Raw genomic sequence first — 14,393 nt, 5'->3', positions numbered from 1 at the left:
AGATCAAAACTATGAACATTAAAATGACAACAAACTCACAACTATCAACAACTGAATCTAAAAAATAAAAACGAAATCCAACTAAGCAAACCAGAATAGGAACAGAATCATAGATAAGGGATTGTATTGAGGGTTATCAGCTGGGAGGGGGAAGAGGGAGAAATGGGGAAATGGTGCAGGGATTAGGAAACATAATTGTTTGGTACAAAATAGACAGGGGGAAGTTAAGAGTAATATAGGAAAGGGTGAAGCCAAAGAACTTATATGCATGGCCATGAGCTAAACAGGTGGGATTGCTGGAGGGAAGGGGGGTACCAGGCAGAGGGGAGCAAAGGGGGAAAAAATTGGGACTACTGTAACAGCATAATCAATAAAATATACTTAAATTTTTTTAAAAAAAAGACAAAAGAAAGAAATGAAACTCTGGAGTTTTGATTATTTTCATTTTCAACCACTTCCCAAATATTTATGTTACTAAGTGTAAAATATTAAAAATAAATACTGGTGAGTCCTGTTTTAAAGAAAATGAATTATAGCATATAAAAAATATGAACTTTGCAGGAAGATTAATTAGGAGGGTGATTATTTGGATTGTAAAAGAATTACTGATTTTGTAAAATTATATTTGGGTGATATAGTTACTTTGAGGATGTAAGTATCGATTTACTGGTTACTTAGCCAAGGTGTTTGGGTGCCCTTTTAAGTTCATTTGGAAATTTTTAAAAAAATTAGACTACGGAATATGACTCAATAACAAGTATTTAAACATTCCATCAGAAAACGTGGACTACCCAAAATTCAATACAAAAACAGCTGCAATTTCTTGAGTGTTGTAATGTGTCAACCCCTTCAGAAACATCAATTCATTTAACCTTCACATATGGCCTATAAGACGATTTATTATAATCTCCATCCTGTAGATGAGGAAACTAGGTCTCTGGAGGGTTGCATAATCTATTCATGAGCATAAATTCAAATCAAAGTCTTTCAGGTTCTTTCCCTTACACCAAGTTATCTGAGTTCACGACTCTTAGAACAAATTGCTCACCAGCTGCTTGAAGACCAATGTATATGGGTTAATTGTTCCCCTAAAAATGTTTTCAATATGAAATGCTGTTTAAAAATTAGATTTCACATTAAGGTCTAGATGTCCTGTCTGTCTCAAAGAATCAGCAGGTCTGGCAGCCCTCCTCCTGCAGTCCTGAACAAGGTTGGATGGGCCCCGCCTTAGCTAGGGCCTGAGTTCCTTATGTTACTCCAGTCCCCACCCCTTCGTGTTGTATTCCTCACAAGGAGGCTGAGTGTCAGTTGCGATTTATCTCTTCATATCCAGCCCCCATTACTTATGTAATTATCTACCAGGCACCTGTTTACGCTGAATTTGCAACCCCTAATTTAGAACTTCTCCAGTTCTTGCCCCAGTTCATATCCCAAAGTCATTTTCGCCTTGTTCCCATTTCCTAAGGGGAGCGGGGCCCGTTGCATGTTCCCCTTAAAGTTTCTGCACAAAAGTAATTCTCTGATTTCTCTCATTGTGTTGGGGTGTTTCGCTTCTGTACTTAATAGCTGTCTTGCTTTCATTTCCCCCCGACTCTTGGGGGCTAGGTTTGGGGTTGTGGTGCTGGGATGGATGGTGGGAAATGCCTCCAAGGACCTTATGGGGGTGATCCTACCTATGGTAATCTGGGACCACGGAGCTGGGGACTGAACCTGGTGTGTAGCAGAGAGGAGTGAATGTGTCAGCCTCTTTCTAACCCAGGAAGAATTTCCAGGTCAGTCATCCTTCAGTGTCCTGGTACTATTTAACGCACCCCACGGGATTCCCGCAGGTTGTTCTCCCAAGCTGCCCCTTGTCCCGTACACACTAGCTCACCCCGTCCATAACAGAACGACACCTACTCAGACATTATGATGCAACTTAATTTTATTAGGAAAGGACCGTGGGCACTGGAGTGTCCCTTCCCAGGGTCAGGGGAGGCCCTGGAAAGGGTCACAGAGATGCCCAGCAGCTAGAAGGCACAGCTGCTTTCCATGAAGCGGCGACACTTCGTGAACCGCAGGTATGTCTCAACCTTGTGCAGGTCCTTCTTGAAGCAGGAGAGTAGCCCATAGTTCTTGAGCACTGTGTCATCACCACGCAAGTTGGTGTCAAATTTGTCATAGGTTTGCCTGAGGATCAGCCCAGCCCGGGGGCTGCCATCTTCCAGCTCCTGCAAAAGGGAAGGAGAGAGAGACTCAGTCCTTGCCCTTGCCCCTCTGTGTCCCTTCCTCCCCTCCCGGACTCCGAAAGGCTGGAGGGTTCAAAACGGGAAATGAGGAGTATGACTTCCCCTGGGTCAGGGCTGGGCTGCTTCAAAGAGAGCAGCGGTATCTCTCTTCTCCAGCAGATGGGTGGCCCCCACCCCTCAGCTAAGCCAGCGGGGCCTCCTAGCCCCTGGGAGGGCAGGGATGGCCCCAGGGTTGGGGACACACAACACCATCCCACCCGCATCAGAACTTGGATGCCTTCCTCCAGGTCCTTCAGCTTCTCATAGACGCGGTTCGAGGTGAAGACCCTGCTGAGGAACTGCACGGGCCCGAGCCAGGACTGGATGAGCAGGAGGGAAAAGCGGAGCAGCTCCACGTCCTGCAGGGAGGGGTTTGTGGTGGGCGCCGGGCAGCCCCACCAATGGCAGCCTCTGCAGGCTGTCCCCTTCATCCCGCCACCAACTGCCACCCTCCACCACCTGGGGGAGAAGGCAGCCCAGGGCCCGGGTGCAGGTGCCGCTGCCCAGGCTCTTGTGGAGAGATGGGGCTGCCTTCTTAGAAAGAGGGAGGTGGCTGTTCCTTTGCTGGGTCGTGGAGGCCACTCACAGATCTCTGCCGAGCCTCTTCCTTGCCTGTCGGGGCCGGGATGGTTTCCGAGAAGCAGAAGGCAGCCTGGATCGAATACCTCTGTCCTTCTGGGATATACATGCGCTCCTGGGAGAAGGAACATTGGCCCCGTCTAAGCCGGTGCTCAGTTCTCATCACTGCTTTCTTTGGAACGTGCCTCAGTTTATACTCACTCACCTGACAGCATCTTCACTGGGATAAACCCCTTCCTGCCACCTTCCCCCCACCAGTTTCCTGGGTTGCTTACAAACTCTCTGTAGGTGTCAGCAGCCAGTTGGTGCAGGTGCTGGGCCCGGAGCACAGCGTTGGCAAACAGGCTGGACAAGGACATGGTGGGGAAGGCGCCCACCTCCTGGGGCCAAGGCAGGCAGAGCAGGGTGAAAGCCAGGAGCACAGAGGTTCCAGGGCCTAGGGAGACACGGAGGCTGAGGGTGGCGCCGCAGAGAGCAGGAAGCTGAAGTGTCCAGCCAGCCCTTTTTCTGCCCCAGGGGCCTCCTTTTCTCCTCTCCGTCCCCCAGCAACTGAGAGCATTCGAAACTCAGCCACATGTCTGGGGATGGATGTCTATTTCTCATTCAGAAGCCCCACAGCCCAGGGTAGTGCCCCCAGCCATCTGCAAGCCCAGGGGGTTTTAGATGCACCTACCTGCAGCCATCGCAGTTGGGTGAGCTGTCCACAGGTCCCTGAGCGGTTTGGGGAGCTGGGTCCTAGGATCCTGGAGTTGATCCCTTGCAGACCCTTTTTATACCCTGGCCCCGGCGCTCTTCCTCCCACCCCCCGCCCCTGCCTGTGTTCTCTATGCATTTATGTACGGTCCCGCTGGTGGGCCTCTGCTGATGGATAATTTAGAACCTCCTCCCACTCATCCTGTTCCCGCTCCTCTCCTGGGGTCATGTCCCCCAGGCTTGCTCCCCTCTCCACCGTCACCAGCCCTGTGAAGATTGGGCACACAGGGTCTCAACTGGAGAGACTATCCAATCTGTTCTCGTTTTAAGGGGTGGAGGGCAGAAAGGCATAATCTGAGTCCAGGTGTGCACTGGCAGGATATCGCTGTGTAAGTGTCCCCTGGGATGAAGAGGGCCCACCTGGTCCCCCAAAGGGGGGCTGTGTCAGAATGGCTGTGGCTTCAGAGCTGTGTCGACCCCTCCTGTACTATATCCCTTTTTTCTTCCCTGTGCAGTCTCCCTCTGCCCACCGCAGAGAATGTGTATGTTGGGAAAAAGGGTCAAGACAGCAATAGATTCTGGGGTTTCTGGGCAAGGTTCAGCCCCAGATTCTACCTTCGCCTCTACCAGCATCAGACCACCTCAACACCTGGCCCTGCCTCAGGCACTGGATGTAGTGCTAATACTGACCACTAGAGGGCATCAGCCCCACACTGCCCTTCCTTTTCCTGAGTGTTGGGGCTCCCCCAGGTGGGTGGGCAAAGGACCAAAACTTTAGAGACGGGTGCTCCTTTGGACCTGTACAGGGATGCAGACTAAGAAGCAGCAGTCCTGGGAACAAACAGTGCTTCCTCCCGCAGCCCTCTTTCCATCAGAGAATCTCAAAGTTGGAAGAGAACTTGAGAGTTTGAGCCTTGTCCCCAGGGCTGGAACCCAGGGTACTGCACCCTGAAAGATGCTCTCTCCACTCATTGTAGTCTTCTCCCATTCTGTCTTCTCTTTTTGATATTTGTATGAGGTGTATTAGATTGTGAAGAGCATGCCTATGCTTTCTCACATTTGACCCTCACAGCCATCTTGTGAAGGAAGTATTATTATCACTCTGTTTTACAGACCAAGGTTCAGAGAGGTTGACTTGCATGAGCAACCTTGGCCAAGGCGGCAGATCTCCAAAGCCTCTTCCCATGTTGCATCATCCTAAGCCCTTTCTCCGAAGCAGACTGGGTGGGTGTCACCTAGATATTTTAATTTCCCGTCACTCTGAACACAGGGATCCTTCCCCTAATCACAAGGGTCCCTTTGTCTCATGTTGTCCTCTCCTAACGGGCAGATTGTTTTCCTCATTTCCCAGGTGAGGATGGCCCGGAGACACAGAGTACACGTTGGAGACCACGCAGCAGGCAAGGCTAGGGCTTGGGAAAGGTAGCGCTGCTGCCTTGCAGCCTCTCTGTGCCCAGGGTCCTGGCTATTTCAGTATCTGGGTGTTACTAGCCCCCAGGGATAAGAGCAGGAAAGAACACATTCTTCTTTGTTTACACTTTTTGCCCCTTGAGTCTAACAACATTTAGTACTTGATCCTGTGGTAAAGCAAACAAGCAAGCAAACCCTCCTAGAGGTCATTGGTTAGGGTACTGGCAATCAACATTGAAAAGTTACCCCCATGGTCTACAATGTGGGTACTTGTGCCCTGCCACCTCCCCGTTTTAGGACCAGTAGAGCTCCATTTTCTCCCATCATTCCTGAACCATTGCCCAAACATGCCATTGATTCGTTATCTGCTAGTGAGGGCACTGGGGCCTGTGGGAGCTGTTCTCCAGGCAGGACTGTCGGAGAAACAGGGCGGAGTGTCATCAAAGCTACAGACTCTGGGGAAGGGGGGGGCGACCCTTCTTCACAGCCTTCTGCCTCCCTTGCCACTCCTTCCTCCTATGCCACCTGGGGGAAGGAGCTCTGCTGCGGAGCCCCTCATGAAGGCTTCTTGCTAATGCTGGGGGAACTTGTATGTGAACAGTGAACCATAGGAGAAAAGCCCCAGGCCTCCCCTAGGTGTGAAGGACTGCTTGAGAGCCACACACGTGTGGCACAGAGAGGAGTGGCTGAGGCTCCTCATCGGGCAGGTTACTGCCAAGAACAAATGGGACCAGCAGGAGCAGGGAGTGTCTCCTCTCAGCAAACCTACGTCTGCTCACCCTAGGACTAGGTTGGCCAATGGGGCTCTGGGGACCCTTAGGGATAAACCTTTTCCTAAACGTCACCATGGTGGCAACTATTGGACCCAGAGAGGGAAGAACTAAAGGGTGTGGGTGAATGTTGGTGATCCTCTCCTCTGGTCTGGAGTTTTTCAGGGCCTTCAGTGATGAAGACCATGGACATAATTCATGATTATAGAAGCTAAACTTTGAATTAGATGGGATTTTCCCTCTAGTGCAGGAAGTCACCCACCCTTTCTTGGGGTACCACCTGGGGCCAGGCCCCTGGCTTCTCCAGGTTCTGAGAGTACCCCCAAATAACTTCGGCATGGTGGCCAGTGAGGAGAAGCTCTGACTAGCATCTCTGAGGTTAGCCTCGAAAGGCTTGGGATGGGCCTCCCATTATGTTGGAATCTGTGAATTTCAGTGTTTTGGGAAGCCTTTCATGTTTCCATATTTGACCATCTCTGAGGTTCTCTGTACCTATTGTAGAAACTCTCAGGTCTGTTCTTGATCCAAAAGTGGCCTCTTTCAGGCTTCAAGAGCCCCTTTGAGGCTCAAGTCTGTGAACTTTAGGGTTATCTCATTATTCAGAGCCACACTTGCCCTGATCTTAGCAATAGCCTCAGAGGGACTGGCGGCAGTTCTTCCCGCTCTCCCTTGGTCACTTGAGGCCCACACTTCCCACTGCTCACTCTGTCCTGACATCCTTAAGGCCAGAGTCTGGGATTATCCCCAGGACAACTTTACTTACGCTTTACTTCTGTAACTGAACGCAAGTCCGGCTGCCTAAAAGCCAACACTCGAGAGGCAGGAGCTGATATAAAGGAAAGTGGTTTTATTCAGGCACTGGCCACCTGGAAGATGAGGGACTCTTGTCTCAAAGCCCACCTGAGCATCTCAGGCATCCTGGCTAGTTTATACAGGTGAACTGTGGGAAGAAGGGAAGCAAGGAATTCCTGGCGATGTGCAGTTTCTCAGCTCTGCTCTTGGATGTTTCAATGTTATCTCCTGCGTGCGTCATCCTGTAGTTTCATTGCTCCAGCCACATTTCCACTGCTGATATCTCAGAACAGGATGTGCGGACAGTGTTTCTGCTGGTTCTTATATGAGTCACTGACATTTGCCCAGTTTCTTGGGGTCAGGGTCATTCCTTGGTTAAGCAGGAGCTGCCACTGCTGATGTCTATAAAATCCTTGTAAGGAAACTTTTAATACATGAATCTTCTATGAATTTGTTAGTATATCCTATTTTATAATTACCACCTGATTAGTATATTATGTTTACTTCAATCACTGTTACAATTCCCCACTGTCAATTTTTCCTCCATATCTATGGAGCTACTGATGTCCTCTGAGTCTTCTAGGGCAGTGAAAAACTACCGTGTTGTCGAGCAAAACCTCATGAGTTAAAAGCAGAGATATGTATTTTTAGAGGCACCTGTTGAACAGGTACAACATTTCTGGTGTGGGAAAACCAAGTCATAAAGAGTTTTGAAACAATAAAGACAAGCATTATAAAGAAAAAAATGGTTAAACTTAAAAATTTCTCCTAATATGGAGCCAAGTCCTTGTGGTATTCATGGAAATAGACTCGCAAACCAACCTCCAGTTCCCTCAGAGACGGGGGTGTGATGGTCCAATGTTTATTGAAGCCAAGTAGCCTGTTGCTTCATTTTCATGATGCTTGTTTCCACCTGACCTGAGGTGTCAGTGTAAGTATAGCAAGAGGCGATGATGGTCATGCAAACTCCTTCTTATTCTGTTAGTATATAGTCTAAGCTAATTTGATGATCTAAGATGACTTTAGCTAGAGAGTCCAGAGATTTCTGAATATTAGCAAATGAGGTGGCAGTTTCATTGGCTATGGTGATTAAAGTCTTAGAGAGATTCCAAAGTCCATGCTCAAGTGCAGCTACTTCCCACCAGACTAATAGAATACGTCTAAAGAAACATTCATCACTGCCTGGGATTTCTCTGGGGAGATCTCAGGCCATTCAGGTGAACATTGATTGCTCCTCCTGGAGTCCCATCTGCCTAAACACTTTTACTTACTTGCTTGTAGCTCTCAGGAGGGAACAGTTCTCCTCTGGGGGGCCCCTGAACAGGTTAAAAGCACCTGGAGTTGAAGCTGCTGCCTTCAACTTCCTCTTCCTCTTCTCCTTCTGGCACCCCTATGGTTCGGATGTTGGCATGTTTAAAGTTGTCCCAGAGGTTCCTAAGTCTCCTCATTTTTTTCAATTCTTGTTTTCTCATTCTGTACTGATTGACTGTTTTTTTCTTCCTTATGTTCCAAAGCATTGATATGAACCCCAGCTTCCTTCTCTTCACCATTGGTTTTGTGTGTATTTTCCTTCATTTCATTTAGCATTGCCGTCACTCTTTCCCTTATGCATTCGCCGTACTTAAGCATACTTGTCAAGTCTGTGAGCATCTTTATCACCAGTGTTTTGAACTCTGCATCTGTTAGGCTGGCTATCTCCTCGTTTGTTAGGTTGGCTGTCTCCTCATCGCTTAGTTCTCCCACTGGAACCTTGATCCATTCCCTCTTTTGGACCATACTTCTCAGTCTTCTCATTTAGACAGGCTCCTGTGTTTGTTTGCCTCTGTGTCTTAGGTAGAGCTGTCACACCTTTTACACTGTAAGGGGCGGAGCCTTAGGTATTCGTCACGTGGTGGCGCTGTGTTTGGGGGAGGGGTCTGAGAGGGAACGATGCCGCTTGCTCAGCACTCACCCCTTTTCCATGCATTTCTCCCACTTCTGCATGGATTTGGCACCTCTCTAGCCATTGCCCTGGCCTTTGTTCCCAGAGTGGGTGGGTCTGCGGACATTCTAGGACCATGGGGGCCCCTTAAACAAGCGGACTCTGCTGAGAGACCGGCAGTTTCTGTCTCTGCCCCAACCCCCACTGGTTTGCACAGTCAGAAGCAATGAGACTCTCTTGTCCTGGGTGCTGGAAACGTGAGCTGTGCGGTCTGGTCTGGTGCTGGGAGCGCTCCCCAGGTGTCCCTCCCTACTTTTTAAAATGTTTGACTGCGCTTTCTGCTGGCCTGCTGCCGCCACCACTGCTGCTGCCACCACCACACCGCATCCTCTCCACCCTGGCTCTGCTCCTTTTACCTCTCCGGATGAGTATTTCTTCTTTATATCTTTGTTTGTTGGACTTCCATGCAGCTCGATTTTCTGGATCTTCTGGTTGTCTCTAGTTTTGAGGTAGTTGTAGTCCTTCTTAGGTGTGGAGGGAGATAGATGCAGCTTGTCTGTCTAGGCCTCCATCTTGGCCAGAAGTCCTAAACTAATTTTTGAAGTTTTTGAGAAAAAACAGCAGTTGTCATTAGCCACTTCACTGCCCCCTGGGAAAAGGTCCTGGACTCACCATCTTGAGGATGCTTTTCATAACATCCAGCAGCTGTTGGCCTTTGAGTCTGTGTCTGTCCTTGACAACGAGCACACCTGCTCTCTCACCCTGATGCTTCTTCCTGGGCTGATGCCACAGCTAGCTACAAATTCCTCACTGTGGCTGCAGTAGCAGGTACTCACCAACATCAAGCCCTGCGGCAAACCTCTGCAGCTCCTCTCTCCCCACAGCCAAGCCCTTGGACCTAGGGCAGCAGGGATGTAAACAGCTACAGCCTTGCACCTGGGGCTAAGTCCCGAGCTCTATCTTGACTTCGGTCTTGATTTACTGCATTCACAGTTTAGCCTCTTGCCTACCACACTGAGAGAGCTCAATATTGTCATCAATCATTTTTATTGAGGCCTCCATATTGTAGCATCTCTTAAGTGCTCCACCATTACCTCCCCATCCCCACTTAAACCTTCCCTCTCCCACATAAAAAGGATCTTTCCAGTGTTTTATTCTTTAGGCTGGTCGGCTAAGTCTGTGATGTTGCAATGTTGATAATGGACACCCCCTCTTGCTTTGGTTTAAAATGGTGGGGTTTCACGCAAGGTGGAAAGTCAATACAGAGAGTACTCCCAGGCTGGGAGGTCTTCCAGAGGCACTTTGAGACTCACATATCTTTGATACCATTTCCAACTACTCCACAGCAGCCCTGCAGAAGACAGACTGGGGCTATGGCTGCTGACCCACAGAAAGCAGGACACTCTTTTTAAATTTATGGTAGCACAGGGAGGCCTCTTGGTGTTAAGGAACCAACAAGGTGGAATCTGGAATTGGGAATTAAAGAGACCACACCCCAAATCCTTGTTCTACCACCATGTAAAATGGAGATATCAACTCCCCACCTCCCCAGCTGGTAAGCATAGAGGAGGGAATTCTTAGGTGTTGGTGCCCCAACCCCCACTACCTGTGCGTGGGCTGCTTCTGCCCTCTAATGGCCACTGGGTAACTTGCACAGTGAGTTGGCCTGAAGATGGGGATGTGAGAGATGCTTTTCCCCACTTCCGAAATTACCTGATGCTGAAGTTCTCAACCTTGACAGACCCATAACTCCCCTTTTCATAAACTATTATCAACTTTATGATTTCATAAACTGTTATCAACTTCATAATTTCATAAACTTGATACGTTAATGTCATTATTATGGTTTTAGAAACATTTTATTCCAGATTTTAACTTGCCTTTGGCTCAATTATTACTCAGTGTGTGTATGTTTAATCGTTTTTTTTTTTTAATTGTAGCCAGAATATGGAACCCATATAATTCCTCCTTTGTGGGGGGCGTGGAGTTGAGGTATTTGTAGTCTAGTTTTTAGTCAGCGTGTAAAGTATTTGAGAAGGTATATATCCTATAGGGTAAAGTATAAGCCTGATAATAAAGCCAAAAATTCACAATCTTAGTAATATATGTTTTGAATATGTATAAGTGGTAGCTGTCCTTTTGCATATTTCCCTGGGATGTAGGATACCTGTCAGATTCACATCCTCACCCTTTTCAGCACTAGTATCTTTGTCCCAGTATAAGTCTCTGATCTTCATCATCCACATCCATCCGCTTTTGTCTCATTGTTTTCCACATGCCTTTTTGCTCTGCATTTGGGGAACTTCTCAAATGTGCGACTGCACCCTTGGCTGAATTTTCTGCCACGTGGATCCTGCTCTCTTCTGCCTTCAGGGCAGATGTCATCTGTCACTGATTTAGTTCTTTGTGTTCTGCATTTCAGCAGCCTGCATCATTTGGAGGTTTTTGCATATTTTATTGAAAACTCAAAGTGGTCGTTTCCTCACATTTTCCTCAGTTTTCTATAGCAATTTATTTCCAGAACATTCTTTTTCACTATCACCTTTAGAACCGGCTAGAGGAACCCCTACCTTGACCTTATATTTTAAGTCCCCCTCATACAAAATAATTAAATTTATTAATGACCACAGGTGGCTCTGTCACTCAGGATCTGGCACACAGCCCTGGCACAGCAGGACCTAACCCTAAGCATCCAACTCTCTTGACTAATAATGTTCAAGGCCCAGGGCAGTGCTTAACATCTTACCCTAAGTCCACGAGGGGGAGAAAATGCCTCTGCAGGTTTAATGAAAGCTTAATGGGGCCCTTGCTAGGTACTGTCTGGAAGTGCCAAGAAACTTTGAGCAGAAAAGTACTTAGGGGAGAGAAAAGACAAGGAACTTGTCAGCTTTCCTCTAAGATAGCAATAGATATGAGTGCAATGAAAAAGCACTTTATAATAATGCTGAGTGTACAATTTCTTCTTGTTTTTGTGTTCCTGTTAGTGGTTCTGGAGGTACACATGAATCAGTATGGTATTTGCCTCAGTTGTAAATGGAAGCTGAGGACATTTTTGTGATATTACATAAATCACATTACACATTGCTTTTAAATTTGTCTATAGGTTTCGACTTTAGACATAACATGATACCAATTCTTCACATTGACACATAGATGGAAACTGCATGCTAGAATTATGAATTTTAACATTTTTGCTTAAAAAGTTATTTACACTTTAAATTAAAATTTCAATTAGATGTCTAATTTAAATAAAATTTAAATTTTACAATTGAAAGTTACTTAAAATTGAGTTAAGCTTTCAAAGAATGAAGTAAAATGTTTGGATTTATGTAAATAATTTTGATATAAAAATTTGATAAGCATTAATTCTAATTTGTATTTTGCCTTTTGAATTATTAAATACTTTTTAATATTAAAAAAGCTACCATAGTTTTGATCCTCTTTCTCCTAAACAAGTGCCTTTAACATTTCATATAACAGTGGTTTAGATCTGATGAACTCCTTCAGTTTTACTTTGTTCTGGAAGCACTTTCTCTGCCCTTCTATTCTAAATGACCGCTTCGCTGGATAGAGTAATCATGGTTGTAGGTTTTTGCTTTTCATTACTTTGAATATTTCTTGCCAGTCCCTTTTTGCCTGCAGAGTTTCTTTTGAGAAATCAGCTGATAGTCTTATTGGGACCACTTTGTACATAATTCGCTTCTTCTCTCTTGCTGCTTTTAAGATTCTCTCTTTATCCTTAATTTTTGACATTTTGATGATAATGTGTCTTGGTGTGTTTCTCCCTGGGTCCAGTTTTTTTGGAGTTCTCTGTCCTTCCTGGACCTGTAAGTCTATTTCCTTCCCCAAGTTAGAGAAGTTCTGCTTCATCATTTTTTCACATAATTTTAAAATTTTTAGTTCTTCTTATTCACCTTCTGGCAACCCTATTATTCGACTATTGGCCCGCTTATAGCTGTCCCAGAGGTTTCTGAGCCTCTCCTCATTTTCCTCACTTTTCGTTCGCTCTTTCTGCACTGGTTGACTGTTCCTTCCCTACGTTCTGATTTGTTGATTTGATCCCTGGTTTTCTTTCCCTCACCACTAGTTTCATATGTGCTTTCATTCATTTCAGCAGGACTAGCCTTCATTCCTTCCCTCTCTTGTTTAAGGTCTGCTGTTAGGTCTGTAAGCATTCGTATAACCAAAGCTCTGAACTGTGTCTCAGAAAGATTTCCTATCTGCTGATCTGTTAGATCAGATATTTGCCAGCTGGTCAGTTGCATCACTGGGCTCTCTATCATGATCTGTGCCATCCCCACAGTTTTGTGTTTACCTTTGCTTCCTGGGTGGGGCTGTCACACCTCCTGCACTATAGTGGGTGGAGCCCCGTGCATGCATCACTACCGGGCAACCCTTCTCACCACACTGTGGCGTTTTGTGTGGGGACGGGGTTCCAAGATGGATTCCTGCCGTTCACTCTCTGCTGAGAGATGGGGAGCCTCCTCCTCCATCCCCATGCCCTCTGGCCCTCACAATTCAAGACAGTGGAGGTCTGCCTTCCCCAGTGTTGGAATCGTGAGCTGACATGTTTGGTCAGCAGCTGGGGGTGCTCCCCAGGCGCTTCTCACCTCCCCTTAAATACAGGTGTCTGTGCTTACCACGATCCTGCCACCATCACTGCAGCTGCCACCACCAGCACAGCTTGACCTCTCCATCCCGGCTTTGCCTCTTCTACCTGTCCGGACGAGTACCACTTGTTTATAACTTAACACATTGGACTTCCATGTAGCTTTATTTTCTGGAACTTCTGGTTATTTCTGGTTTTTGTGGTTGTTCTATTCCTTCTTAGTTGTGGAGGGACACAGAGCATGTCAGTCTAGGCCTCCATCTTAGCCGAAAGTCCTAAATAGCTATTTTTGATGTCATATTCTGACTTTCCCTTTCCCCTTTACTTTTGTTACCCAGATACTTTGAGGCAGAAACTTCCCATTAAGTAAAAGACTCCTTTCTTTTCCACCCAAGTCCATCTCTGGAGATTTGCCTGGTAGGTAGTGAGTGGTAGGATCCGCCCCTCCTCTACTGGATGGGCTTGGTAACAGTACTCCAAGGATTCCTTCCTCCTAGGGCTTTACCCACACCCCAGCTCCCACTGGCTTCATATCCCAAGATGCAATGTGCTGCTGCCCTACTGGGAGAAGTCTGCAGGCCTAGGGCATGGGGCAGCACTGCCCACTTAGAAAGCCCTTTCTACTTTCTTTCTGTCAGACCCTGCCATCTTGCTTCACGGGGTAGAGTGGCCATCAGTAACAAAACTTTCTCTTGCTTCTTTTTTGCTCCAGTTGATAGAAATCTCTCTCAGATTTCCTTGGTGACTAATGATAATGATATGTGTGGCCTTCGCTGGTTTGGCTCAGTGGATTGAGCGTCGGCCTGCGAGCTAAGTGTCGCTGGTTCGATCTTCCAGTCAGGGCACATCAGAGAAGGAAAACTCTGACTCCAAAAAACCTCCGCTGCCTTGCGGCATACCTCTTCAGGGGAAAGGCTAAGGGAGTAAACCCCGACAGAAAATCCGGAGCCGGAGTCCCTAAGGCGGTTTGACATTGTAGTCAACACCGGCAACTCCTGCGGCGCACCTGAAGCCAAGCTGTATCGACTCCGTCTTTCCCTTGGACCCTTCAGCTGCGAAGAGAGGGGGGGTCTGCTGCATGGGCAACAGCAGACCCTCCATATCACCCTGCCCAGGCTCTGTAGCTTCAGCTCCACTGGAGAGGACACTCCAGCGTCATCGCAAGATGTCGATTCAACACGGGAGGAGACAGATACCGTGTCACTCCCGAGTCAGACTGCACAGCCATTTTCGGCGGTGCAGATAGACTCTTAAGAAGCTACACCATCGTCTCTCAAGACGGACGGCTGCCGGCTGCGGCTGGCCTTCACGCAGAGGTGTCAGGTTGTCAGGTCATCATTCCATAGATTGTT

The 14,393-nt window shown here is 47.3% G+C and overlaps 1 protein-coding gene across 1 annotated transcript; it reads right to left on the bottom strand.

Moving 5' to 3' along the window:
• Positions 1 to 1,906: 1,906 nt before the first annotated feature.
• On the bottom strand, positions 1,907 to 3,575 carry LOC149998792 (somatotropin). Its single transcript, XM_090290972.1, has 5 exons — positions 3,520 to 3,575; positions 3,122 to 3,282; positions 2,854 to 2,961; positions 2,486 to 2,626; positions 1,907 to 2,210 (listed from the first exon to the last, which is right to left on the bottom strand). The coding sequence occupies exons 1-5, from the start codon at positions 3,527 to 3,529 to the stop codon at positions 2,010 to 2,012; spliced, it is 621 nt and encodes a 206-aa protein (XP_090147098.1). The 5' UTR covers positions 3,530 to 3,575; the 3' UTR covers positions 1,907 to 2,009.
• Between the last annotated feature and the right edge of the window lie 10,818 nt (positions 3,576 to 14,393).

The sequence above is a fragment of the Furipterus horrens genome, unplaced genomic scaffold (genome assembly GCF_987537825.1).
Source record: "Furipterus horrens unplaced genomic scaffold, mFurHor1.1.pri manual_scaffold_11, whole genome shotgun sequence".
Classification (NCBI taxonomy): Eukaryota; Metazoa; Chordata; class Mammalia; order Chiroptera; family Furipteridae; genus Furipterus; species Furipterus horrens.
Note: the sequence above shows the minus strand (reverse complement) of the source record. Positions and strands in the feature narration are given on the sequence as shown.

What these genes read in the sequence shown, in the direction of transcription:
- LOC149998792 (XM_090290972.1), bottom strand. An exon ending in AAGAGGCTCGGCAGAGATCT is followed by an intron (nt 2,627 to 2,853) that starts GTGAGTGGCCTC and finishes CCCTCCCTGCAG; the next exon opens with GACGTGGAGCTGCTCCGCTT. An exon ending in GCATCCAAGTTCTGATGCGG is followed by an intron (nt 2,211 to 2,485) that starts GTGGGATGGTGT and finishes TCCCTTTTGCAG; the next exon opens with GAGCTGGAAGATGGCAGCCC.